The following is a 26,376-nucleotide window of genomic DNA, read 5'->3' as shown; positions in this document are numbered from 1 at the left end:
TGCACACCGGCGGCCGCTGCTGATGCCGAGTTGACCCTCGCCACCCTCCCCGCTGTCCTTTCCAGATCGTCCCCTTCTGTGGGCACATCAAAGGAGGAATGAGGCCGGGAAAGAAGATCTTAGTTATGGGCATAGTGGACCTCAACCCCGAGAGGTAACACCCGGGCGGGTCTGCCCGCCCCGGGGGCGCTGGGCCTGGGGAGGGGGCGAGGGGGGAGGCCACATGCATGCACACACACACACAAACATACACACGGATCCCTCCTTTCTGGAAAGGGATTATTTTTATCATTTTAAATATAGCGTGCAGATTTCTCCTTTGACCCATAGAGGGGGCATTTCTTTAAGGGATCCTGTTTCCCAACACTTCACTCGGGAGTAAAGGAGCATGTAGAGCATATATATACACACATATATGCACAACGCACATGCACAGATATACATGCTCACATATATATATATATATATATATATGCTATAACCATGTTCTTGTCCCTGCTGAGCTTTCAGAGCATTCCCCGAACGAGCTGAGCTGTCATCCCCCCATGCCGCTATATCGTCAATGGCTTTAATAAGCTGAGAAATGAGACTGGTGGCATTTGGGGCTTATTTGCTTCTTTCTGGCTGAATGAGAGCCATTCTGTTTGTGTTGCAGCTTTGGCATCAGTCTGACTTGCGGGGAGTCGGAAGATCCTCCTGCGGATATAGCTATTGAACTGAAAGCCGTGTTTACAGACAGACAGTTTGTCAGAAACTCTTGTGTAGCCGGAGAATGGGGGGAAGAGCAATCATCTATTCCTTACTTTCCATTTATACCGGACCAGCCTTTTAGGGTGAGTACCAGGCTGACAGCGGCATGTACCATATCTGATAAAGCATAATATGGTCAGTCGCAGCAGAACCTGACTTGCCTCTCGTGAAATCCCAGTGTAGACTGCACTGCTCCAGTTGAGACACCGGTTGCCGGATTGTTTGTATCGATCAGAAGTAGCGTGGAGATCCCGCTGCTGCGTGCAACTGCAGGCAGTTCAGATGGGGCTATGATCACCTCACCGGGGTGCTATGACAAGTCGGAGGTTGTAATACTGTGTGATGAAGCGCGCTTCCTGAGCTTAGTTTTATAGCTATAAATTAAAAGTACCTCTATGTTATTAGTGCACTACAAGTTATTACTGGAGAATGTAAATACTCTGTGGGACTGCTGTATGTTTTGATGGTTTTTTTAATGGACATAGTGTTTGCAATTTAGTGCAGCTAATAAGGATCTTGTTCATCCTTTGTCTGCAGGGATGTTACACTGAGGTTGACCGTAGCCCTTCGTGTTAGCAGATTAAACAGCTAAGCAATAGTGGTATTCTTTTCTGAACCCTGGGATTAAATCTCCTGTCAAATTAAGTCTGTAGTCCCTTCAAAATGGTGTATGTGGAAATACTGTGGTGCAAGGGATGGACTGGATTGACCTAGAAGCAGATTCCCATCTGTAGTGTTTATGGTTATGTGAAGATGTCTTTGCAAATCAGGACTAACAAAGTATGCAGCTGCAGAGGGCTGCTTCTCTCTCAGCGGCTTCACTACATTGAGGAAAAAAAGGCTGCATGCCTTCTCCATGTGGCTGACCCAGAAAAACCCTCCTCCTCCTCCTCCTCCCCACCCCTCTTATGAAACCTCGCTGGCCCCTCTGCTGAATGCCAATGCTCTGGCCAGCTGCCAAGCTCTTTTAATCCTTCTTGCCCCCAAGACAATCTCCCCCAACCCCAAAAGCTCACCATCTCCCCAGATGCTTGGGCTTTGAGAGGGTGTTTATGACTGGTTTTGCTGCGAATCGGTTGCGCTCTACTTGCTTCTACAAACTCTCCCATCAGAACTGGCAACACCCTTTGGTGCGTGCGGGACATGCACTTGAAAGGGCTTGGAGGCTTGGTCCTGCTCTGGCTGAGGGGGTTATACTACCTGCTGCAGCGGGTGGTGGCTGGGCCCTCAGACAAGCCAGACAAATTACCCAGAGCACGTTTTGTGGGTGTCCCACTAATGACAGTTGACGTTAGAGGACAGCAATATTGCACGTTCAGCATGAGATACTGTAGAAAGGGAGTTCTTTTTTTCTTTTTTTCCCCTCTTTTTTCCCCAAATGCACAAATGGAATTTAGGCTTCCAATTGACTTTGTACCTTTGATGGTCTCCCTCTCAGTGAATAAATTAGACTATTAAGTGTTCTTGCCAATTACTTGTGATCCAGTCCAATTACTGTTCTGGCGTGGCCCAGGGTGATCTGAAAAAATGGATCGTAAGCAGTGTTGAGGCTAACCATATCTTTTACATAACAAGGCCTAAGGCTGGATGCGCCTGCCACGGTGACACAGGAGCTACGCGGCAGCATGGGCACTTCCCTGTTACATGGTGTGCTACCAGGTCCCCAGGAGCTCAAGCTCTCCTGGACTGTCTGCTGCCACTTCTCCCACTGCAATGTGCCATAAGTCAGTCAGGCTTTGGCTCACTCAGTTTATCACTGGCCCCGTTCCCATTTTTATACGCTGTAACAGCAGCAGAGTCAAGTGCCTGGAAGCAGCACTTCACTGCAGACTACCAGCCTCTTGAAATGACCCAGGATTTACATGTGGCTTCCCTGCAGATTTTCTTCTTAGCCTGTCTGGACCTGGAGGTCTCCGAGGGCCTGTACGAGAAGCGCACGTTCTGTGCCCTCATATCCCTGCTTCCTGCTGGGGCAGCTCCAGCGAAGCTTAACTATGGGGCACCCTCTCAAGCCACCCCTAACATCAGGAATCTCCCGACCTGTCCAAGCCTGTTCAGCTCCAGGCTTTATTGCTTTTCCAGAGCATTTCTGCAGGGCTCTAGGAGGAGGGATGAGCTGTGTCCCTCCCTGATCCTGTTTGTGCCTTGTGCGAACTGTCTAGCTGAATCCAAGCACCACATTTCCCTCACTGCAGCCCCGGTATGGAGTCTAGTCCAACAGGGAGTCCTGGGCTGACTGCAGCCACGGTAGTGAAGGCTTTTTAGTTTTGCAGCAGCTGCCTGAGTATGTGTGGGAGGGGAGGGCAAACCTATCCCTCCTCTTGTGTTTGCTGTCTTCCAGTAAATTAATGGAAGTGTGGAAAGCATTGCAGAGGGAACTGCCCCCTCATTCTGCAGCAAAAAAAAATTCTGTAGAAAGGAATGCAAGATTTGGGTTGGAGACCAATTTCTTCCCCCTGTAATTAGCAGTTTGAGTTTGTTTCTGGCATTATACCAAGAGGCAAAACCTCCCTGAAGCCAGTGGGACTGGGTTCCAGTCTCCTTCCCGCCACGACAGTGTGAGATTGGATTAACGTCCTTGTGAAGTAAGAGCATAGTCTAACTGGTGTCATGGGGGCAAACTGGTCTCAGCCCTGGCTGTTATGTGGCACATAAGTAGCAAAATGTGTAACTGCACCAACACTATTTAAAGGCTAATGGAATGCTCTTTGTATTCTGTGAAATAACTTCCCGGTTACACTGTGAACAACATGCTTCATCATTTTATTTTTTACAGGTTGAGATACTTTGCGAGCATCCCCGTTTTAGAATATTTGTGGATGGACATCAGCTCTTTGATTTTTACCACCGTATTGAAACACTGTCAGCAATTGACACGATAAAGATAAATGGAGATCTTCAGCTTACAAAACTTGGCTGAGCTTGTTAGGAATGCAGATTCCAAACCGGTTCAGGTGCCATCGTCGTTTTGGAGAAGTGACAGCCGGCTCTGGACACAGCTATGGTAGGAAGGCTGCCCCGTTCCTTTTCCGCATGCAGTTCTTCACTCCTGTGCCAATGAACCGGGCTGTTGTTTATCCTAATGAAGAACATTGTTGGTTAATAGACATTGAGCCGTTTTTCTTGGATCAAAATAGCCCACCTGTGCTGGATAATCAAATTGGAATGGATTCAGAAAGACTTGCAGTCTTGTTTCAAATCTCACAGAAAGGCAATTTCTGAAATGCAGCGCTAAAACCGGTTACTGAACAGCAGTGACAACAAAAAAAAGTTTTTCTTTTGCAAATACTGTTTCTGCACTGAAGTGGAGTAGTGTAGCACAACATAGGGCCACGTGCTGACGTCCTTACCCGGGGCCTGAGCCTGGTTCCATGGAAATTGATGGCAAAACTCCCACTCACTTTAACGGGGTACAATCAAACTGTCTAGTCCTTAGTCAAGCACAATTCCCACTGATTTCTATGGGATTTTTGCACACGCCTGGGGGCCAGCTCTTCTGCTTGTGTAAATCAGCATTACCTTCATGGCTTGCAATGGAATTTTGCCGATTGCTCCCAGCTGCCGATTTGGCCCAAGGACTGTGCAAAAACTGAATGAGGGTGTGAGGACACAGCCTGTGTATTTTAGTCAGGGTATTTGCATAGAATGTAGATCGTAACGAGTTTTTGCACAATGTATTGTTAATACAATTTTTAAAGCTTATCTGTAGTTTATTTATTTATACTCCTTGTATGTATTATTAGTAAAAATGAACAATCTTACTGATGGTTAAGAACAGCAAAGTGTAAACATTTTGAATGTACAAAAATGTCTTAGGTTCTTTGGGTAAGCTTTACGTATCATTCTTGAAAAAACATGTTTCCTATCGAACATTTAGTTACATTTTAATGGAGCCCTCTAGGCCCTGGGAAAATGTGGGCACAGTAGTTGGTGGGGGTGGGGGGAACTCTTTGCATATTCACTAGAAACTGCTTTTCAGGGCTTACTAACTTTGCTGCACAGGATAGGTTTGAGTTAAAGTCGATCCATTTTAAAAAATTAAACAGCAGATTTGTAGGTTTAACTGTGCTTTTATAACCTGAGAAAAAGTTAAATTTGGCAGTCTCTTAGTTCAGAAAGAGAACCAGCCTCTTTCCAAGGGAGATGGGAGATATTTTGCACTTGTTTGAGAACATATTCGGCCTTTGATATGACAATTAAAACTTGTCTAGACAGCCAAGTTATTAATGCTTGAAAATCAGCTACTGCACATGAATAATAACTTTTCAAGTAGCTTTTTAAATAGTAGGTATAGCTGTATAAACACAGTCATTGCGTTACACTATAAATGAACACAGCCAAAAAAAAATCACCCCAGCCACTTTTCTTGAATTCTTTAGGACTAAATAGACTTTTTTTTCCTTGGCTGCTCACAATAGACTATAGCAGGTCTTTCTGAGTAGTTATAATCATGATATAAACATATATTTAGGCAATTTTGAAAACATGTAATATAGGGACTTTCTAAGACATAATACAAAAACATCCTTTGTAGCACAGTATTTTAAAAAAGAGAGAGAAGAATCTCACAAACAGAACTATGTGAAACCTGCAATAAAGCTGTGGTTTAAAGCAACCAGAACTGGAATATCCAAAGTTAAGGGTAGAATGCCAGTTGCAAAGCCTCATTTTGCGCTAATTTGGCCTGCAGTTAAGAAGCCTTAGACTGCAAGCTGAAATTCCAACTGTGGCTCTAGTCCAAAGCCTGTTGAGGTCAATCAGAGTCCTCCGAGCATAGAAGCCTGATTATTATTTCATGCAAGTGCAAATCTCTTTGTAAAGCCAGGGGGGCGTTGCTGCTGCTGCAGACAAGTTAAGAATGAGGCTGCCACCTATAAAATACAAGTTAAAAATGGAATTTTTAGCCTTAACATTGACATTCCCTGACTTTTCCTCCTTTTTCCAAATTAAGAGAGAACCTGTTGTTTTCCAGATGATTTTTTAATCTGGTGTGTGGCTTTTAAGTTGTACATCAGATTCTATTTGTACTCCAGATTGAATCTTGATATGAAATGTTCCTGTCTTGCTCTGTTTTTACTCTTTTACATGATACATGATGACTGTGTCATTTTCCATTGTATAAAGAATGCTGACAGTGTTTCGGTACAAAATAGGTTCTTAAAAATTATGATGATGATGATGGTGATGATAATAAAAATCCAAGGGAAAGGTGCTTCTACATGAGGTGTTTGGATTTTTCTCCAGCTTGGAAATGCTGTATGGTTCCGAAGGAGATGAAGGCAGAAGACGAATTCTGTTTGGAGAGGTATTTAGCACCCTCCCTGCCTAGTGCGTTCTCCAACTAGATATGTAAAGCCAGGTTTGCTGATGCAGTGCCATTGCCTGAGGCTGTCCTGCTAGTCCAAGTGGGCCATAAAGTAGGAGGCTGGAGAGAGTAAGTAGCACCATGACCCTACAGTAGCACAAAACCAAAAGGGATCTCCCTGACGGCACAACGCCAGTAGAGATTTCCCCTCCATGCCTTTACCGTAGCCCAGAAAAAGGGATTTGGCTGATTTGAATTTTCAGCTGCTTGGGATTCCTGGTAGCAGGAGTAGGTTAGCACAGCCCTCGGACTTTTCCTATCCTGCACAGGCTTGGCACAGCATAGTGTCCAGGCCAGGGATGCTGAGATGAACTCATTGCACCACCATGTCAGCGGTGTCTCTGTCAGGAGCAAGGGCCCAGTGATACTGCCCTGCCTCTGTTCCCAGCCGCTGTGCTGGGCACTCCCGTTTCTTCCCGTTCTAGTAGTTTTCTGTCTCAGGAAAATGCTTTTTTGAAGCTGATTCTGGTTTTGGCTTTGCATAACTCTACCAACCGCAGCACCCACCACCTGATTCTGCCCTGTTGTGGTTTCCGAGCCTGGCTTCGAGGCAAGAAGGGCTGTGAACCCACTTCTGATGGGTTGTGGTTTGGCTGAGAGCTCAGGAGAGGGCAGAAAGTCACAGTTACGGCTTCCACATCTATTTGTCTGTCTAACACCAGTTTGGAAGCCTTTTTATTTTTCTTTTGCTCTTGGGCAGTACCAGGCTATGGCAGGCGAAGGAAGGATGATGTCTATGTATCCAAGGGCTGTTGCACTCATGCTCGGTTTACGTTGGCTGACCGCGTTCAGAAGCTGCTGCTGAACGCTGCGATGTGCAGTGTAAGTCAGAGAAAACCGAGGCCTTAAACTTTTCTGTTCAGTTGAACTTTGAGCCAAATCCAAACATTTAAGATGGAAGACTATGCTGCAAAATTTATATCTGAATTCTTCGGTCTCCACAATTTAGGGATTATTCAGATCTTCATTTTGGATATATATCCTACCAGACCTGAAATAAGACTGTTTCCAAATTGGGCCAGGTTTTTAAAATGTTTTTCAGTCGGGACAAGTAGTCTGTGAGCTTCTTGGAAGCTGCAATTCTTCAGGACTAAGTGAGTGTGTGAACCAACTTTTGAAATCTTATGCTAAAATTTATTTTCTGAATATTTCCGTGGTTTCCTCTGAATGAGGAAATTAATTCTGAAATGAAAGAAGCCTTGAATGGGTAAACCCCACGTGGAATGGAATCCCTGAACTTAGCATAGCTTCATTTTTTCCAAAGAGGAAAAAGAAAATAAAACAAAAAAACCATGACCAAATTATTTAGTTACGTTTGGAATTGGCTTTGATAAAGCTGATTTAATTAGAAAAAAAAAAGAGGTTATTGCCTACTTAGAAAGAGCCTTGAAATACTTCAGTATCATGTGAGGTAGTCTGTATCTAAACATATTTCACATAAATGCTTTTTCACAGCCAAGTTGTTAAAAATGTTACAAAATACCTTCTTTTTGTGTCACAATTAGAAATGTTTGCCCCAGCTTGAAAGAACATTTTGTATTAAATATTCATGTTGTCTATGTGAACTTGCACTAACATATATTATATTCTCGCTCTCCTCCTTGACTAGCTTGAGAAGAAATAGGCGTAATATTGCTAAACCGGTTGAATGTGACATCTGCTTGAGGCATAGCATCTTTCTCAAGGGCTGTTTTGAGTAAACAGCCTGAAAACCAAAGGGAGAGCCTGATTCACCATTCTGCTGTGCCAGCTTTCCACCCCTGTCACTCTTCTGCTGTGAGGCTGAGACTGAAGCCCTGAGATTTTATTGTAAGAGAGGAGCACTGAGACTTTTATCTTCCGGGATTTAAAACTGTTCACTGTGGAGGAAACAAGAACAGAGTAGCCACAGCACTCTCAAGCTTGGTAGTAAGGTTGGGGTAGCATGACGTGCTGTAGTCCTAACGTAGCATGAGTTCAGAGGGAGGTAGTGGGCATTTCAGAGCCAGCCAAGAGCACAGGCTGTGGAGCTGCGTGACAGTTTCCCAGGGATGGGCATTTGTGACATTGTTAGCTGCCACCTTCTGCAACCCCATACTAGGACACACAGCAAAAAACCAGCGTTGCTTGCAAGTTTGGAAGGCATGAATGGGTTCATGTTCCTACTCGCCTTCTTTAAAAGAGGCTCCCAAATAAATAATAGGAAAATTTAGGAGTAGCCATGCCACTAAGGTATTTTTTTTCCCAAAGACATTCAAGCAGTGTATCTGATGTGGGGCTCATCTTACCTCCCACCCATGAGAAGTGCTCCCCACAGAAAACTACAGCACTGCTTTCTGCACTGAGGCTGGTTACAGTGACCTTTCCATGCAGAAAACTGCAGAACCGCAATTCTGCTGAGCCAGTTAGTGGCGGCTCTAAGCAACCTCCCAGCACCCCTGGAATTTATATGACAGTATGAGGAACAAGAGTCATGCTGAGGGCAGCCCTAAATGCTCACTGTGATAAGCACAGAAGTTAGGAAGAAAAGCTACCCAAGTCTAGGAACAGTTAGTGACCTGACGAGGTTTTTTGTAATCGTGGGTATTGTTCTGATTTTCTCATGTGGATCAGAAAGTGTACAGGTAAAAGTCACTTTGCAATGAATGGTATGTGGGGTTAGAACCAAGGCCAACCCAAACGGGGAGAAAAAATGAGCTGCAGACGCTTTATCTGGCTTTGATACACCCTCCCAGCTCCTCCCAGCAATCACTGCTGTTATGAACATACACAATTACTACAACAAGGAGATTCAACAGCATGTGCAAGATCAAAATAATAAACTCACACTTTGCCACAGGTTCTCCCTAGCTTCTGTTGCTAGGCCTCTCCATCTGTCTGTCAACAAATAACTATATCCTGCTGCTTTTAAAATCCATAACAAAAATCCCTTTGACTTTCACGGAAATAGGTCCATAAGAAAAGGGGTATTTCTAGCTCTCCCTCTCCAGTTATTTTCAGCTGGAGCATACTCTAAAAATCTATTCTTTCATTCTCCTGAGTTTATTTTTAAGTGTGAATAGAGGACTATTTCTGTCTGCTTTATCCATTTGATAGAGTCAACAGAAAGCACTGCCTCTCTCTGCTGCAGTAACATGGGTTTCACAGTTAGCCAATGAAATGTCATACATTCATTACCTTCTGATTTTAAAAAGTGAGGGTGTGCACAAAATGACCTGGCAATAGTAGTAATATGTATCATTTACCACAGATCTATTTTTATGTGTTGTGCCAATTTCATAATGAACTTTTAATAACAATAAAACATGAAATCTTCACTAGGTTGTTCTGTCTTTTATCTGAATTATTAATGCTCATTACACACCCTCTTGACTTCTTTAACTTCTGGCTTCTTTTATCTGCTGACTGTTTTTCAGATGTAGCTAACTCTTTCCCTCATAAAACTGCAGTGTGAAACTTTGGAATTAGATGTGTGGCTTTGGTAGCAGATTGTGTAAAACTCCTTTACAGTTTAAATGCACTATACAGAACATTAGAGGAAAGAATAGCTTGCTTACTCATGCAAGACTCCTGCTGACATCACTGGGCAGTGTAAGCCTCAGGAGCTAACAGGCACGACTCAGACCTTACAGCCAGGCCATGAGACACAGACGGCTGATCACTTTTGCATAGGATAAAACACTGCCCGTCAGCAGTGTAACTCACACACACGCTTCAGTTCACTCTGGTGGGACTGGATTCATGGGTGAGGGTTACGTGTTGAGTAAAACCACCAGATCAGCTCCAGAGATATGTTATTATGAGATCCAGTGTTTCACTTGTTGGCACGATCCTAACTAAAGTTCACGTTGACCTGAGTAAGTGCAAGAGGAAACTTTAAGGTCTCAGCTTCTTTCAGTTAAAGCTATTGGAAAAATTCTGCATGACCCAAATGGGAAAAGATTATGCCCTACATCCAGTTGTGGCTGTAAAAAATGAGTGAGGTTTCTGAGAGAAACCTCAAAATCCAAACAGCACTGAAGCAGCAGATGAACGGGATTTGAATACAACTAGTCCTGTGTTTTTTCTCCTGATAAAATGATTATGAATCAGATGCTCCCCACATAGTTCATCCTAGCTCTAACCCACGAGCATGGATCTGTGGCCATCCCTGCTCAAAGCCAGACTGAAATTGGCCCTTTGTTTACTATACACAATCCTAAAAGGGGATATGTTAAGACATCTAGAGATTCCTAGTTAAAACACAGTATTAGGTAACCTACATGCAAACCAGAAATAAGGAGGAGGACAGAGGTAAATACACACAACAGTCAGAAATGGCTGTAAATGGTGTAAAAGCAGCATCTATTCCCCACCAGACAGCAGAACAGCAGCCATGTAAGTACCTGGGGGGATTTTCAAAAGGGAGAATATATACAACCAATTTCACCACTTGCATTGGCTAACTCCTACAGAGGCCCTTGAAAAGCTCTTGTTTGATCTGTAACACTGAGTAAACTACAGGCATGAGTTTTGGGGGGAAGGAAGGGAAGTGGTTGCCCACCCCATTGAGAGCACCTTATGTAGCAAGTGCCATATGTCTTTCTCTCCCATTCAGATCAGTACTACACACGCCTCACAGCTGGGCCTTATTTTGGTGGAGTGTTTCTGAGCTTGAAGTCAAGCCAATTCATGTTGAGGGATTTACTCACAGGAATACCACAAATATGACTCTTTGCTAGCAGTGCACTGGATCTTATTTTTAAATTATGACTTTCACCACTCTTCTAAGAATAGAGGCTGGCTCTGAAACACCATGTCGGCTCCAGCATTCTCCAATTACATATTTCTCATCCTGTTCAGGTTTTGAGGCTTCAGTTTCTGCACCAGTGCCTTGCTAGACCAGGGCTGTGATGCTGGGGGGGGGGTCATTCTGTGAAAGACCCTGAGAAGGAGGTGTCTTTCAGCAGCTCTCTTCCCAGCTGGCAGGAGACCTGTGAGTCTCCCTGAGCAGTCAGAAGCGACAGTGAAACAGAGCTATGCTGACTCCTGGTTTGCAGAACAGGGCTTCCTTGCGACCCTGAAAGATAGGAGCAAAAGCCTGGTTAATTAGAAAAACTTCACTGAAGCTGAACAGTAAATCTCAGCAGCAGGGAAAAGAGGACAATTTCAGTACTAGGCAATCTGATACTAACAGCAAAGAGCCATGCTCCCTTGGTGACCAGAGCCATGGGCAGGTGTTGCTTCGATTGAGCAGAGAGGCAGAGCTCCATGCCGTGGAGCAGCCTGTCACCAAGTGCTCATGGAGACGCTGGAGGCTTCCGAGAATGCTCAGTGGCTCTGCTTTCGCCTGGCTCCAAAAACCCTTGTGATGGGAGAAAAGCCAGTGCTGACAGTATTGTAATGTATGACAAGCTACAGTAGCAGCTCCAGCACTGCATGCTCAAAGAGGCAAAAAGGATTCTTTCCTGGCTGCTCTCTAAGAAATTTTCTGTTCAATGGGAAAGATAATCACTGCCTAGAAGAGATCCAGACCAGAACTAAGGACAGAATATGGCTCTAAGTAGAAGAAAGATTCTTAGGAAAGTAACAGATTCTTTACAATCTCCAGGGGAAAATGAAATATTTTAATTTAAAAGTACAAAGGCCACAACAAGGATAATGGGGTTCCTTTTACACCCCAGCTTTGGAGGAAAGATACGATGAGCTGTAATGGCTACAAAACAGACTCCGAGGGGCAAAGCTGGGAGCTGCTCTGGATTATTGCATAGGTGCAGAACTCAGCTTCCACATCCATTCCCCTCCATTTCCACTGCCTTTTCTCAGGAGTGGCACGAGAGAAAACTGTTGCTGGAAACCGCACAGCCAGAGGAATTCTCCTATTGCTTCAGAGCTTTATGTGTCCTCCTCAGACACCGACCAAGGTGTACTTTATTTAGTGCCACTCACTGAAGAACTTCAACGCACTGACAAACTTTACAATTAGTGTTAATTCATGAATGCTCCTTGCCATTTCTAGTATTACTGCTGTTATTCTATGGGCAGGGAGAGGGAAGAACAGAGATGTAACAACAGTTTCTCAGCAATCAGTGCTGTAATTTGGAATATACTGATTTGCACACACCTAATGTCTCATCACTGTGACTTTTGGCTACAACATTGAAGTTCAGACTCCCAGGCCCCCTCCTTCACTCACCAGGCAGACGTTATTTTGGACCAGAATATCCAACAGTAAGATTGAGTAATGCCATACACTGTGAGTAGCTCCTCCAGGATCAGAGGGGCTATTTGTAATGCAAAATACTTCCAAAATATGATTTTTTTAAATAGTAAAAGTTGAATGGCATTCTGTCAATTTTTTGCAGCCTCCACTGACCCACAGTGCTTTCACCTGCAATTTAAATAATGCAGAAGAGAAGCTGGAACATGAAGATCAGGTTTCTTAGCAGGGAGTTGTTTGCTGCACCTTGAATTCAAAAGATGATGTGCACACACATTTTCCTAGACAAAATACAGCAATCACATCCTGAGTGATGCAAACAGGTAGCTCGCTCTCGATTTCAGTGGAAGTACACTGATTGATAGCAACTGAGCACCTGCTGGAGAATGAACTGGTTTAGGGTTCCCACAATAAACCTAACCTCTTTGAGCTATTCAGAAGATGCTCTCAGGCAAAATAATGGGATTCTATTCAGCAAAGGGAAGCACATGATTGTTTTAATGCATTGTACAGCTGAAGCTGTGATAACGTAGGCTAGAAGATGATGTTTTTAAGTGAAAGGGAAATCAGTTGTAATTATAATTGTTGTTGTCTTTATGTATTACCAGCTGTATTGATTATCTTTATCCTGTGTGTCCCTGGCAACTATGGAACATGATACATTATCTCATGCTAGTGTTGGAGAGCAGCAGAGATTGGTGTATTTTTAGAAACAAGATTCCCACAGTGTAATTGTAGCAATTGGATGATCATACACATACATATTAAAATGCCAACAGACGAACTCCTGGACAGTGCCAGCAAACATTTCACTGTTTGGGGTAGGAGGAAAGGGCAGGAAGGAACAGCTCAGAAGTTCAGCAACTGACAAGCACAGCATTTTTACCTCTAAGAGTGTCCTCTGAGAGCTGTGGCTCACATTGGCCAGCGTGAAAGGGAAGCTGGTAAAAAGCAGAATCTCGCTTTCCAGGATGAAGAGAGGATGCATTTGCAGGTCTGTGTCCATATATCTCCTGGCTCACCTGGTCCCATAACACGTGAAATTATATCTCTGTACCAGTAAAGAGAACTGATGGCCATCTATAAACATCCTTCAAGGGCTCACTCCTGGGTCTCAGCTGCCAGTGGGCAGTGTTGGGTTGCCTGTGTTGCACAACAGGGCATGGTGCAGAGGTCCCTGGCTCACTAAATCGCATCAAGGCTGCAGAAGTGCAAGGCTTATTGCTGGTCACAAAACTACAGATGCAGGCACGCAGTTGGTAGGGCCAAGTTGCCTGTAAGCAAAGTCAGTTGGGAGGTAACCAGGAGGTGCCTGTGCAGAGCAGATGTGCAGCAGCATCTGTTGGGAACTTGTATGTCTCGTAAAGCAGAAGATGCTGTTTCAGACTCTCTGGGAATATCAGCCAGGTTAACAGTCCTGTCATTGGGCTGGTTTAGACAGGAGTTGTACAGGACCAATTAAGGTCTGAACCTCTCCACTAAGAGCCAACCCAAGTGTCCCTAAGTAGAGCACAATATGGGTTCACTTGTAGAAGAAATAACTAATGTACACTTAAAGCATTCAGCAGCCATTCAGGTAGGTGTCAGAATGCCAGATATCTTCCAGTAGACTGTTGCTGTATTCAGTATAAATAAACTGATGATCACAGGCCATCACAGGAGCATGGTGACTATTACACTCAATAAAACCGGCAGTCCAAATAGTTCACAGTCTTTGGCTGTGCTAACTGGAATGTTTTTTCGAGGACAGCACAAGGGATGCTGGGGAGACAGCTATAGCACAGCCTGACCCAGATTTTTCTTTCAATTCTCTTCAAGTACAATTGGCCTGAGACCTATGCAGTGGTCTTGAATTTTATGTATTTATCACTGCAGTAGGACATGTTGGTGTTGGAGGCTATTAAATGCCTAATCTTTTTCAGAATCCTGTTATGTTTATGCATGCTGATATTGTTCATGAATGGCAATATACTCCATGCAAAGAAAATTTCTCTCTGTCTGCCTTCAATGTACCACCCTTCTGTCTCATTATATGCCCTTCTATCCTTTAATAGGTGGATGAATAAAGAGAAGACCCTGACCCACCTTCTCAGTGTCATTTAGCTTTCTATACACTTCCATCATATTTATTATCACCTTCTTCAAGGCACACAGTCCTTTTCAACCTAATGACCAAACACCTAATGCCTGGAAACTTTTCTAAAACGTTTTAGCACATGGCTTCAATCCACACTATAAGAATTAACAGTCACCACAGCCAAAGTAAATTGCAGGTGGTAATATATTGCCTAACATCCTGATGCAAATGTAAGATAAAGGCCTACTCCAGGGGGTGTAGTGCATGAAATCCAAGTGTACAGGCTTTGCATATCAAGTTGTATCTTCATTTCAGAAAAGTCTCTAATTACGCTGAAATTTGTTCTTTCAGGCTTTCCTACACCTGGCCTCCAGGAACCGCCCCCAGTTAACTGCAGGCAATGACTCCCTCCACGTCATTCTTTCCCCACAGGGGATTTTAGACACTGAATCTACATAGCCACGGCACCAGACCAAATGGACCTTCAACTCCTCAGCCTGTTCCCACCTGCCTCTGGCCAGCCTCCAAATAATTTTTGTGGCTTCCTTTATGTTCAAGCCATCTTCTTCTACCTGAAGTGCTGGAAGGGAGTAGCCAGATCTGGCCTCTCAGAGCATCCCACTCCACAGGGAACATCTTGTTCTGCAGAGGGCATGGCAGGAAGAAACGTCCTTCATGGCTTTCAGGGTGACGTGAGCGAGGTTTCAAATGGGAGGCCACAATTTTCACTGCCAGAGACTGCCACCCATCTCAGGCATGTAGCAGCTCCACTTGCCCTCTTCTAAGCTGCTTGGTTTAGACCTCAAACAGATCCAAAGGGAAATTCCAGATACCTTCACAGGTGAACTTCCATATACGGCCATGAAGCCACAGGCTGTGACAGTTGGCATGCAGATACATATCAGCATGCCAAAACTTCCACAGCAACATGTAACTAGTATACACAAATACAATTACACACGCATTTATTGGGAGAAGGTAGTAGAGTGACTCGAACATGTGTCAACAGCTTCCCAGGGTGAGGATTTAAAAGAGCTATTTGGTGCAATAAAGTCTGATGCTTAATACACAATTTTCCGCAAAGGCGGCTTTTTTTGCTTAGGCCAGCTGAGTGGCTACATTAATGGGAAAACTGGAAGCCTTTTACTGGGTGAGTAGTAGCTGAAACTGCAGGGGTATTCATGCTACCTTCTGCAGCATCTAATTTCAGCTGTGGTAATTCAGTCTGGTCTCTGTGGGTTCCCTATATAGGCAGTGGAAAGAGAGACACTTCTCCAGACGATGACTTAGCAGAGACAATTTTGATGCCCTGAATGGTCTTCCAGAGGCCTTAGCTCCAATGTTTATACAGGGACCTTGAGGACACTCGCCTTCTACCAAACACCCAAATGTAGATGCCTGATCTCCCCTTCACACACATACACACCCTGTGTTTGAAGTAAAAAAAAAAAAAAAAAAAAAAAAAAAAAAAAAAAAAAAAAAAAAAAAAAAAAAAAAAAAAAAAAAAAAAAAAAAAAAAAAAAAAAAAAAAAAAAAAAAAAAAAAAAAAAAAAAAAAAGAGAGCTGGGAACAGCAGACCACAGATAGGTGACTCCAGATGTTTCCTTAAGCACCTGCTAATAGGAAGGAAACCACCACCCTAAGAAAGTGAAGAACAGCAAAGGCTTTCAGTGCTGAAGGCAGAGGGTTATGCATCACTCACACAACAAAGACGACACTTGCAATTCTGCTTCCACAGGGGTTCACCTGTCCTGCCAGGCTTGGAAAGAGATCTGAATAAAAAGCCCTGGAAGGAGCCAAGGCACTTAGGGCAGCACCTGTACAACATCCCTCTTCAGCATCCCACAGGTGATGCAAGCATCTTCTACACATAGGAGTAAGAAACACAATACGCTTTATCAACTAGAAACGCTAAATGATGTGGAAAGGGCTCTATAAACATGTGACCTTTATTTATTTTTAATTACTTTGCATATTGCTGAGAGCAGAGTTTCCTGTTAGCCAGATCCAAAGTGATATTGGTTATGGGAACTTTCAGTGGCTTTCAAGCAGGTCCTGGATTGCCAGAAACAGGTGGCAACAGAAAAACACCGTGTGCCTCCCCTTCCACCAAAAGTAAAACCAGATAAAGCAGAATCACATTTCAAGAGAGCAGATTTATCGTTTTGCTTAGACTGAACAGGGTAATTTTTTTATCCCTGTCCTTTTTGAACTGTTCAGCACCGGCATATAAAGGAAGATACAGAACAGCGCCTGAGTTCTCAGAACCCAAGCTACCAAATAGCTCTTGGCTGGTGGGTTTCTTTGCAAACAGCACTGGGAATGCTAAATGTTTCAGTATTCAGCCTTCATTCCTTGGTGGTCTCTTACTCTTGAATGTAGAGGAAACAATGCTGGTACTCTACTGATGTCAAGGAGGTTACAGCAGCAAACAAATCTGACCTGAGCTGTTTTGGGTTGCCAGTTTTGTGCATAGCTTACATTTTATCACTCCAAAATGGCTGAATGCCAGAGATGGGTGAATGATCACTGGCTCCACAAAGCCCGAGCCAGCCTGACAGGTGTTTCAAAGTGCTTTACCAAAAGGTATAAATACCAGGTATTAATTATTAAGTGACCACCTTTGGGGGAATGGGACAGAAACAATTTGTTGAGCTCGGTCTCAGCTAGCACCAACGCTATGATGTATGTGAACGTGCTCACCCTCCCATAAGGCTGCAGCCTCTACAAAGGAGACGGAAAGGGCAGAGCGCCTGAAAACAGAAAGGGAACAGGCCTGTGTCTCTGCACAGAGATAACAGCCCTCCAGCTGCTTATTTAGCCACAGCCAGAATGCATCCCATTTTGTGAATCTGCCAGCACACAGGAGAAAACCATGGGCATGAAACCCCTTGCTCAGCAGATGCAGGACACAGGCTTTTCATTTTCTAAGACAATATTATTTTATATGCAGTATTAGCTAAACTCAGGAGTCCTGACGTGTTCTTACTCACTTCAAATTCCTTGTCCACTTTGTCCAACTAAAGACTGAGCAAAGATTTGGGGCTAAAGACTGATGGACTGCAGAAACAGAGGGACAATGATATGTTCATCTATTTTGTTAAACCTGAAGACTTTGGAGACTTTGGAGATACAAGACTTTGCATTTACAGGCATTTTTTATTGCCAGTGGGGTTCAGGATGGTGAGGTCTTTGAAGCTTAGCGATTCAGAGCCTGAATCTTTGGGTTTTTTTACTTCTGCCTATTTTATACTCTTCATATCAAGATAATCCATTTTAATACACCCCACGGAAATGAGGGGAAAACCCTCAGATTCCTGACTAGGTTTAGGGCTATACTAAACCTTCCATGGGCAAAGATCTAGGCAAGGGTTGTCCTACTGACAGAGTGACAGCACTAAGGATGTAATTTAAAGATAACAGAATTCAAAGAAGGAGATGTCAAAGAAGGACTGGGACACAGTCTTTTGGGTTTTAATTGCAGTTGGCTCCTCTGGACCATCCTCTGGAGGAATTTTACACAGGAGCAGTCCATTAGCTATAAAAGACCATGCACAAAAGCCTCAAAGAAAACACTCTTCATGCAGAAAAACAATATTATTCACCAAAAAAGCAGGTATCACTTTCTTTTCTTTTTGTCCTTTGCAAGAAAAGTGTAAATACATACGGACAGTCACACACAGATTTATTCCTGACCTTCAAAACGTTTTTAATTCTAATGAGTCCAAAGCCTACATACGTGTGTTAGGCAGGTATCACTGCAGCCTGTTGCATTCTATCAATAGAACAACTTACAACCTATAATCCCTTGGGAGATCCCTCTCTTCTAGTAACCATTGCCTTGGTAAAACAGTGATTCTGTTTTTTCATAGCTGACCGATACCAGTGCAATGGGAAATGCAAACAGCACCTTCGTGCACCAAAGAAAGTCCTGTGGTGGTGATGTTTGCTTCTTTGGCTGTGAAATGGTTGAATTCAACATCAAGGTATTAGATCAGCCAAAAAGAATCATGGGAATAAAACCGGTACTCAAAAGCTCACACAAATGCTATGTATTTTCCACACACTAGCACTAGCTGCAACAACTGCAGAGATTATTTTCTGTTCTTCGTGGGACTCACTCATTCACCATCATATTTACTCTAACCAAATTATGACTCCCAAGGGAAACCTGGAGACTGCTGTGGAGCCTTACCCAGGGCCAGCATTAGACTGGAGTCCAACACAGCTCTGACCTACTGCTATCTGCTCCCTCATATCAGTCCCAGTGCAGAAAAAGAAACAGTCATCTTTCAGCTCAGGGTGTAACAGTCCAGCCTATCCCACAGAAAGCCAGGCTTGACACTTTTCGCACATGAAGCTTTCCCACAGGCAAGAATGAGCCTCAAGAAGCTGTAGAGATAAGTTTATAATGCAGTGATGACTCCTTCTACACAATCAAGAGAGAAAAACACACCACAGACACTTACTGCACTGGGCCCCGGGGCATGCTTGTAGCTGTGCGATGCTACCAGAATACACATTAACAAACAGAGCAATAACAAGGTAATAATCGTGAAGGGGGAAGAAACATATCTGATTCACTCTTAAACTGAATTAAAGGCACCACGGTAGCTTGCACATAACAGAATCTGACTCAGGAGAAACTGGTCCAGCTCTGTAAAAGCAAACCAGCCCTAAGGCAAACCTGAGCACGAAGTGACTCTTTGTCATGTGTTGTAGGGGGTTATCACCCTGGGTTTTTTTAGGTAGCATAGAGTTGTAGCTCTGCCTGCAACTCTGTCAGGCTGAGAAAGGGGGACTCTCCAGAGAAGTGGCCTAGCTAGTAACAGCATATAAATTGTCAGCCAAAACCAGAGATGTGTAAGTAACACAGGCCTCTCTGAAGGCACAGCCTGTAGGGTAATTTAAGCACGTCTTGATGGTGTAGAACTGTGGAAAAATCTTCTCAGTGTAACCTGCTGTCAAACTGCATCTGAAGACATTTGTACGGGAAAAAAGATCAGAAGACTTGTGGCTCTGCAGCCATGAAGTGGATGCACCATCCATCCCTGACTGGCTGGCTACGAGCAAGAGAAGAATAGGTCAGTTTGCCACAGCTTCTGCAGCAGGTTCAGTTTATATCTTCCTCATCCCTGAAGCGACCCTGCAAAGGGCCATCTGATAGCAGTCGAGCTCCATCAGCACAATTCAGATAAAACGATCCCAGAAGGTACAAGAGGACATGCTAGAGGGGGAGCAGTCATGTGCTAAAATGCCTACGTTATTTTTCAACGAAAGCTGGTTCACATCCTACCATCTCTTTGAATAAGCAGAACAAGCATCTGACTGCTGAGAGATCTCTGCAATGCTCCTGAAACTCCCTTCTGCTCCACCATGTGATGATATGCACAGGAGTCTTTGCTCCTTGAAAAATCCAGGCTATTGCCAACAGGTTTTGTATCAAGAATTAGTTGCTGCTCAGAAAACTTTGGATGATCTCATAAGTTGCAACATTCCCTAAGTGAGACAGGCTGCCGAGGAGACAGAGGTTTGATTTTGGGAGATAGCTGCATCACTAGCAAGGTCATGCATCTTCACTCCTCCACAGAGAAGGATTTGTTGGAAACTCAACCCAGTACAGGGTAAACAGTGAGTTACTGAGAATATGCTCTCTGCCCAGGGGATTTCTTCCCAAAGGAGACAAGCCCCTTTGCAGCAAAATATGGATAAATATGGATAAAATATGGATTGTGGCCAAATTTGGAAATAATTATATCTGCTCTGCTCACATAACATTCCACAACTGGGCAGTTGGACCAATGCCATTTCCATGCAAACCAATTGTAAGTCACCATCGGTCTTTCATTTAAATCCACTGAACTGCTGACTTGCATCTGACCGAACAGACAGCAAATACCCTGTGGCCTACATTATAAACAATTCCATAAATGCAGGGAAATCAAGACAAAAATGCTCCTTTGAAACATCTGGCAATCAGCTTGTGTTGGAAAGACGGGTCTTGGAGCTTTTGGTGCTGTTTGGAGCCGTGTTTCCAACTCACTAGCACCATGTACATGGAAGAATAGGGGTATGAGAATTCCTCAACATCTAGATTTGATCTCAGATCCCTCTTTGGCCAGATGACGGTACAGAGCCCAAGCTGGTGCTCTGAAAATAGCCCTCTCTCAGCTATGGTGGGAATCGAGGCTCCTTGCAACAAGCACTAGACCCTATAAATTGATAGGTTTATTGTGCTTATTAAACTTTTTTTCAGTTCAGTGGTTAAAAACTGAAAACCATGAGCCAAATTCACTGATGCACATCCCTTGAGTTCAATAAGGTTAGAGATGGGGTGGCTGCAGCTCACTGCTAAGATGCACATTATGTCCCTTGAAATGACACAGGTTGCACTTAGACTGTACACTTGGTGCAGAGATGCAAGGAACGGCAAGGGGAAGCGCTCCTTGGCAAGGGCTCCTGCAGAGCACATCAGTGACACCACGTAAGCCTGCTGGGATCATATCCACCTACTAGAACCAAGGAGCTGGCTCAGAGACAGCACCTTTTCCTAGCACTGAAACCCAGTTAGCCATGATTTAGAGAGAGGGTTCCTACTTAGACCGTGGTGAATTTAAACAGATTGCTCAGGCACTTGGATTTACCTAATCTCATCTTTCCTAGCTCTCCTTGTGGCAACAGAGCTGGTTCGGCTGCTCTCAGGAGACCTCTGACTGATCCTGGATATTGAAGGGGTGAGGGTTGGACCTCATCTCCTCATCTGCCCCGCTGTCTTTGTGCTTGCCTTTGTCATCCTGCAGTTTCCCCTCTCTGACCAGCTCTCCACACTCCCTTCTGCATACTCCTTCCCACGTTCTGCCTGTTCTTGCTACAAATGCCAGGGGTTCAGTCTTGCTTCTTTCTGCTTGTGAGATAACAGCAGGGGACCACACGGAGACCAACAGACCCCTGTGTCTGAGGGTCTCATCCTGGCTGCTGGTACAGCCAAAGGCCGTTGCATGCAGGACTCCAGGGCAGCTGCAGCAGATAGTACTTCTGTTAGCATTCAAAAACATTTTGGCTATTTGGAGCATGGTATTTTCTCTCTAGATTCTGTCTTGTTTATCATTTACCTATGACAACAACCCTGTCAGTTAGGACCAGATATGGCCAATCTCACATATTTCTTGTACAAGAGCTTTCCAGAAAGCAACCCTGTTTTTCTGAGATCTACCTTTGCTATGTGCCTACATCCCAGATGCTTTGCATCTCAATGAACATAGATCAAGAAAGCAAACCCATTGCAGAACAATATGACAGAGGATAAAATTGACATATGTGGTACTGAAAACAGGCATCAGATACAAGTCTGAAAGACAATGAGAAGGATTTTGACAAATATCTGCAAAGGGAACCACTTTCCTTGCATGGCAGTTGCATTTGAGACAGAAGTTGTCATTAACCCAGAAAAACCTCAGCCGTTTCTGTTTTAAAACCTGGAACTGAATCCTACTTTCACTTACTTTTAATGGACTTTTTGCCATTCACTGTAAAGAGAAAAGGGCATGATCTTTGGAAAAAAAATTCTCAAATTATTTTTATTGATATGCATCACTGCCAGTCACACAACATTGGTTCATGAGGAAAACTTGTCCAAAACACCTGAACCAGGCACCTGAATTTCACTGGCTGTGCTGACATATAGATGTGAAATGAACTTGTGCGATTACAACAGGATATTGCAGGTCTTCTTATATATATATAAAAAACAGCTCTAGAGGTAAGTTTCAATTTTGCTAAACCTCAAAAAAAACCCCCCAAACTCTGAAATGCCTTAGAAATGAAAAAGCCTTAAAATAGATGTTAATAGAGATTACAGGCATATATATCTTACTACCCTGAACAGCTCAGTATGCAAGAGACTGCTGTAATAGTGCCCATCACATACACAGAGTTAGTAGTTTGTACCTCAGAATTTCCTACCAGCTGATCTACAAGAGTGTTTGGAGGCTCTTGACTCCTGTCATCACAGAGAGGAGCTGACACACAAGGCAGGAGGATGGCTATGGAAATCAACTCACCTTTGTCCAATAAATAAATTGGATCATTAAAACAGAATAATGGTCTTCAACCATTTTAGCACTTTTCATCTTAAATGTACAAAACTCACAAGCCATGCCTCTTAAAGTCAAGGGACTGTCTTTAAATGAATAATTTTGATTTCTTTTCTTATTGGCTTTCTGCATTTAGAGCCTGTATTGAAAAAAACAATTAGTCACAATTAGGAAAGTTTTGCTCTGCTACTGACAGAGCTAGAAATCTTGCTTTCCTGCTGACGGTTGAGGTACTCACACAATACCATCTTCTAGGAGAAGGAAGTATTGTCAGACCTGGGAGGAAATAGTACATGTTGCCTGTACATCATTTTAGCTGTCCATAGTTTGCTGGGCTGTTACACTTGTCAGCTGTTTTTTTCTTCTCAGCTTGCCTGAGTAACACAGTTAAATTAGGGCTGAAGTCAGATTGTTTTCAGTCTGCACTCCTCTTAAAGTTTGTTATATCTCCTTCACACCTGAACATGCCAGCACTGCCAACAGCTTGCCAGTTTTTGCCAGCTACATTGGTTTGTCTATTGCCTCTTCTGACAAGCCTTGCCACCATTAAAATGTACATACACTAAAATACACTTTGCACACGCTGCTGATGAGTTACGTATAGAAATATGTTGAGGCCAGGTGTACGCATAGTATTGCCACACTGAAGTCATTAACTTCTGCCACTTCGAGGATGTGGTCTAGACCACAGCAGGAAAAATGGGGCTGTTTTGACATTATGAGCTGGTTAATCCACTGGGTAGCCCTCATATGGCAAGAATGTGAGCATGCATGTTCATTAGAGGCTCCAAATCAGCTGTAAACATGGTTGAGACTCAGAAAGGAGTTCCTTAGAATAATTTAAAAAAAAAAAAAACAAACCCAAACAAACCTTCCCAACAGTGTTGAGTGTCAGCAACCCTATTCTTGCCCAAATAAGCCTGAGCCAAAAAGTCAAAGCAGCTACACGCACTTCACATGTAGGAGATTTCTAAGACCCACCTAAAATAACTGCCATTTCATCTGTTTTCTGTAACTACATAGGGTTCTTTGTAGTTAACACATTTAGGATTGTTTAAGGACAATTCTGGGATTTTTTAATGGCTTGTGAATCACAAGAGAATGGGCTGCTGATGTAGTAATGCCTTCTAGCTTTCATAGCTATGACTCTAATAAAGATAGCTAGGGAGATTTGTATAAAACAGTAACAAACTTGCACTCCAAACAGAAGATTTATATGTCACATCTAAAACATACTTTATAATGTTTTATATTTTATGCCATTGCAAGTAGAACAGATGGAGACAGTCCCTTCCTTGAAGAGCTGGGAAAAGCTAAGACACCTTTGTTGGATCCCCAAAACAAGAGAAACCAGTGCCTGGTCATTCTGCATGCCCGGAGGTCAATGCTAATAAAAGTAGCAGTGATGCAGAAGACGTAGGCATTTGAGATGTTCAGAAGAGTACCTCAGTGCCTCCAAATAGGTTTAGGAGGAAACAGGGACCGCCACATAGGGGTTATCATAACAGCTAACACCTAGCACGGGGAGGCCAGGCTCAGCAAGTTCCTTTCACTGCCAGCAGAGAGACATGTGAAGACCACATGGAGCAGGAATCAATTCAGGCACTGTTTGAACTTCAGGGAATGGGGATCCTCAGGATCTTTGCTGCACAGCCAGCTTACAGACCCAGATGGGCTCTTCACAAGGGGGTTCCCGATGTGGTTGGGGAATGCCCTGGGGCCAAGAGGCGTTCCTGGCTCCCTCAACTCTAACACAGACAAGAGCTCTGTAGTGTCCTGCGGAAGAGCCGGGCAGGATGCACTGATTCTGGATGGAGCTCAGGGCACCAACCACTGCTCAAAGAAACAAACATCAGCTGCTCATAAATCTGTTTTACCACCTTGTGATGCCAAAGGACAGATCATCAGTGGAGTTTAGTAACAGGCTGCTTAGTTCATTCTCTGCTCAGCTGCAGCTTTGTTTAACTTAGTTAACTAACAGTAACTGCACAATTTTTCTTTTACTAACTGTTGCCCATTTAGAAGCAAGCGGAAAGTACATATTATTCATTCAGCTAGCTTTGACAATGCCCACCTTATAAAACCACAGCCACAAACAATTTTCATGTAAAGCTTTTGAGGTTGATTGGCGAATTCAGTCAGACAAGCTCTTTCTGTTTGATAATGCTGTAGCAGGGGTTATTTCAGCTATAATGGTCTAAGGTAAATGCAGTTTTACTGAATTAAAAACATTTCAGAGAACTGTGCCAATTCAGTTTCATGTCAGGATGGGAAAAAGTCAAAACATTCTGTGAAGATAAACTGCAATAGTTTGATTTCCTGTTTTCAACTTGCTTGATTTTTTTATATTTCATTTCCACAGAAAAATTTAAATTAGTTAGCATTGCATTGACAATAGCACAAATGAAAGCCTTTGGCATTAGTGAAATGAAATTATCTGGTAGGTCCAAAGACCATTTAAAATTCATTCTACGGATAATTTCAAACCTTCAAATGTCCAATTCAATTGTGAACTTAAAAAAAAAAAAAAGAAAAGAAAAATCAAGCATCACAATTTCTCAGGAAACAGACTATCTAGTTTCTGATCAGCAGCGTTGCCAGACTCAGCAGGGAGGGAAGCAAACTGCCTGAAGTTTGAAGATTTATCTAGTCTTTGATTACAGCAAGTTTCTTCCCCATACACTGAGCGGGGAAGCCAGAAAAAGCTTGCACTGCCAGGAGCCATGTTGTACTGTAGATATTTTTGAAATTTAAAAAAAAAAAAAAGGAAAAAAGAAAAAGAACTGCACTATCCACTGCTAGCGATCCAACATCTTTCAGAAGATATTCTGCATTACAGTACACAATATATGATACAGCTTATAGTATAACTAAGAGTTACATTCAGGAACCGTGTTGTAAACTCCAAAATGAGAAATAAAAAGCTAAATTATTTCCCTTTAAATACTCAATTTGTTTGAGAATTATGAATTACTAAGTTTTATGAAGGACATGGATGTAGACCATAAGAAGTTCTCCATGCCATCCTCAATTCCCAACCCAGAAGGAGTGTCTGAGCCTCCAGACCAAGCGGCGTTTTGGAAAACAGCCTTTCTGAAGCATCTTGACACACCACGATACCTTTTTCCATTTGAGACTTCTGGGAAGGCTGCGCCCTCTCCTGACAGTTTAGGACACAGCAGCAGTAACTGATAAAGCTGCTTTGCTGCAGCTAAGTCAAGGCTGGACCTCGGAGTTACCAAGACCAGTCCTGCTCGACTTAAAACCTCTATTGCACTATGCAGAGGGGCCTCACATTGAGACGGATATCTCAAAATTACAACGTTTTTTCACCATGCTGTAAGAAATTGCCTGGAAGTATACGCTTTAAAAGAAAAAAACACCGTATGTTTGAAAATGGATAGAACACCACTCTAGAATAATCTCCAAATAACATTCAGTGTTTACAATCCATGCAATTCTGTACAGGGAACTTTCATATGTTGAAAATATAACCTTGAAATTAGCGTTGTAACCCATGGATTCCATTTCACAGAACCAATACATAATATGGCTAATGCTATTATGAAGAGTCGGTCTGCCTTCGTAAGCAAATGTAATCTCCTTCAACCAGCAAAGCTTATGCAGGAATGACTAAAGAAATCCCACACATCTCGTCAATCATTCACACTATGCTTAAGTGAAGATCACCTTCATTTTTTTATGTGGAATGCTTACCTCTCGTCTGATCCTACATTCAAGTTAAATGAATTTTAGACTCACAGCTGCATACTGATTAAAGCTTCTGGTCCTAGAAACTAGTAAATACCACCAAGAAAGAGAAGGAAATTTCCCTCTGGTCAAACTGGCAGGGACCATTTGGAGGGATTTTCTGCCTTTCTTTGTAGCTTAGGATATGAGTCACTTCCTCAAA

The 26,376-nt window shown here is 43.2% G+C and overlaps 1 protein-coding gene across 1 annotated transcript; it reads left to right on the top strand.

Annotated features, from left to right (window-relative positions):
* Positions 1-30: 30 nt before the first annotated feature.
* On the top strand, positions 31-9,409 carry LGALSL (galectin like; the record flags this gene model as incomplete). The annotated part of the gene is made up of 3 exons (XM_019474993.1): positions 31-154; positions 656-833; positions 3,527-9,409. Coding segments are annotated over 3 exons (446 nt in total), but the record flags the coding sequence as incomplete, so codon positions are not given.
* Positions 9,410-26,376: the final 16,967 nt, after the last annotated feature.

Source organism: Aptenodytes forsteri, unplaced genomic scaffold (genome assembly GCF_000699145.1).
Source record: "Aptenodytes forsteri isolate BGI_AS27 unplaced genomic scaffold, ASM69914v1 Scaffold346, whole genome shotgun sequence".
Taxonomy (NCBI): Eukaryota; Metazoa; Chordata; class Aves; order Sphenisciformes; family Spheniscidae; genus Aptenodytes; species Aptenodytes forsteri.
This window is presented reverse-complemented; position numbering and strand designations above follow the sequence as displayed.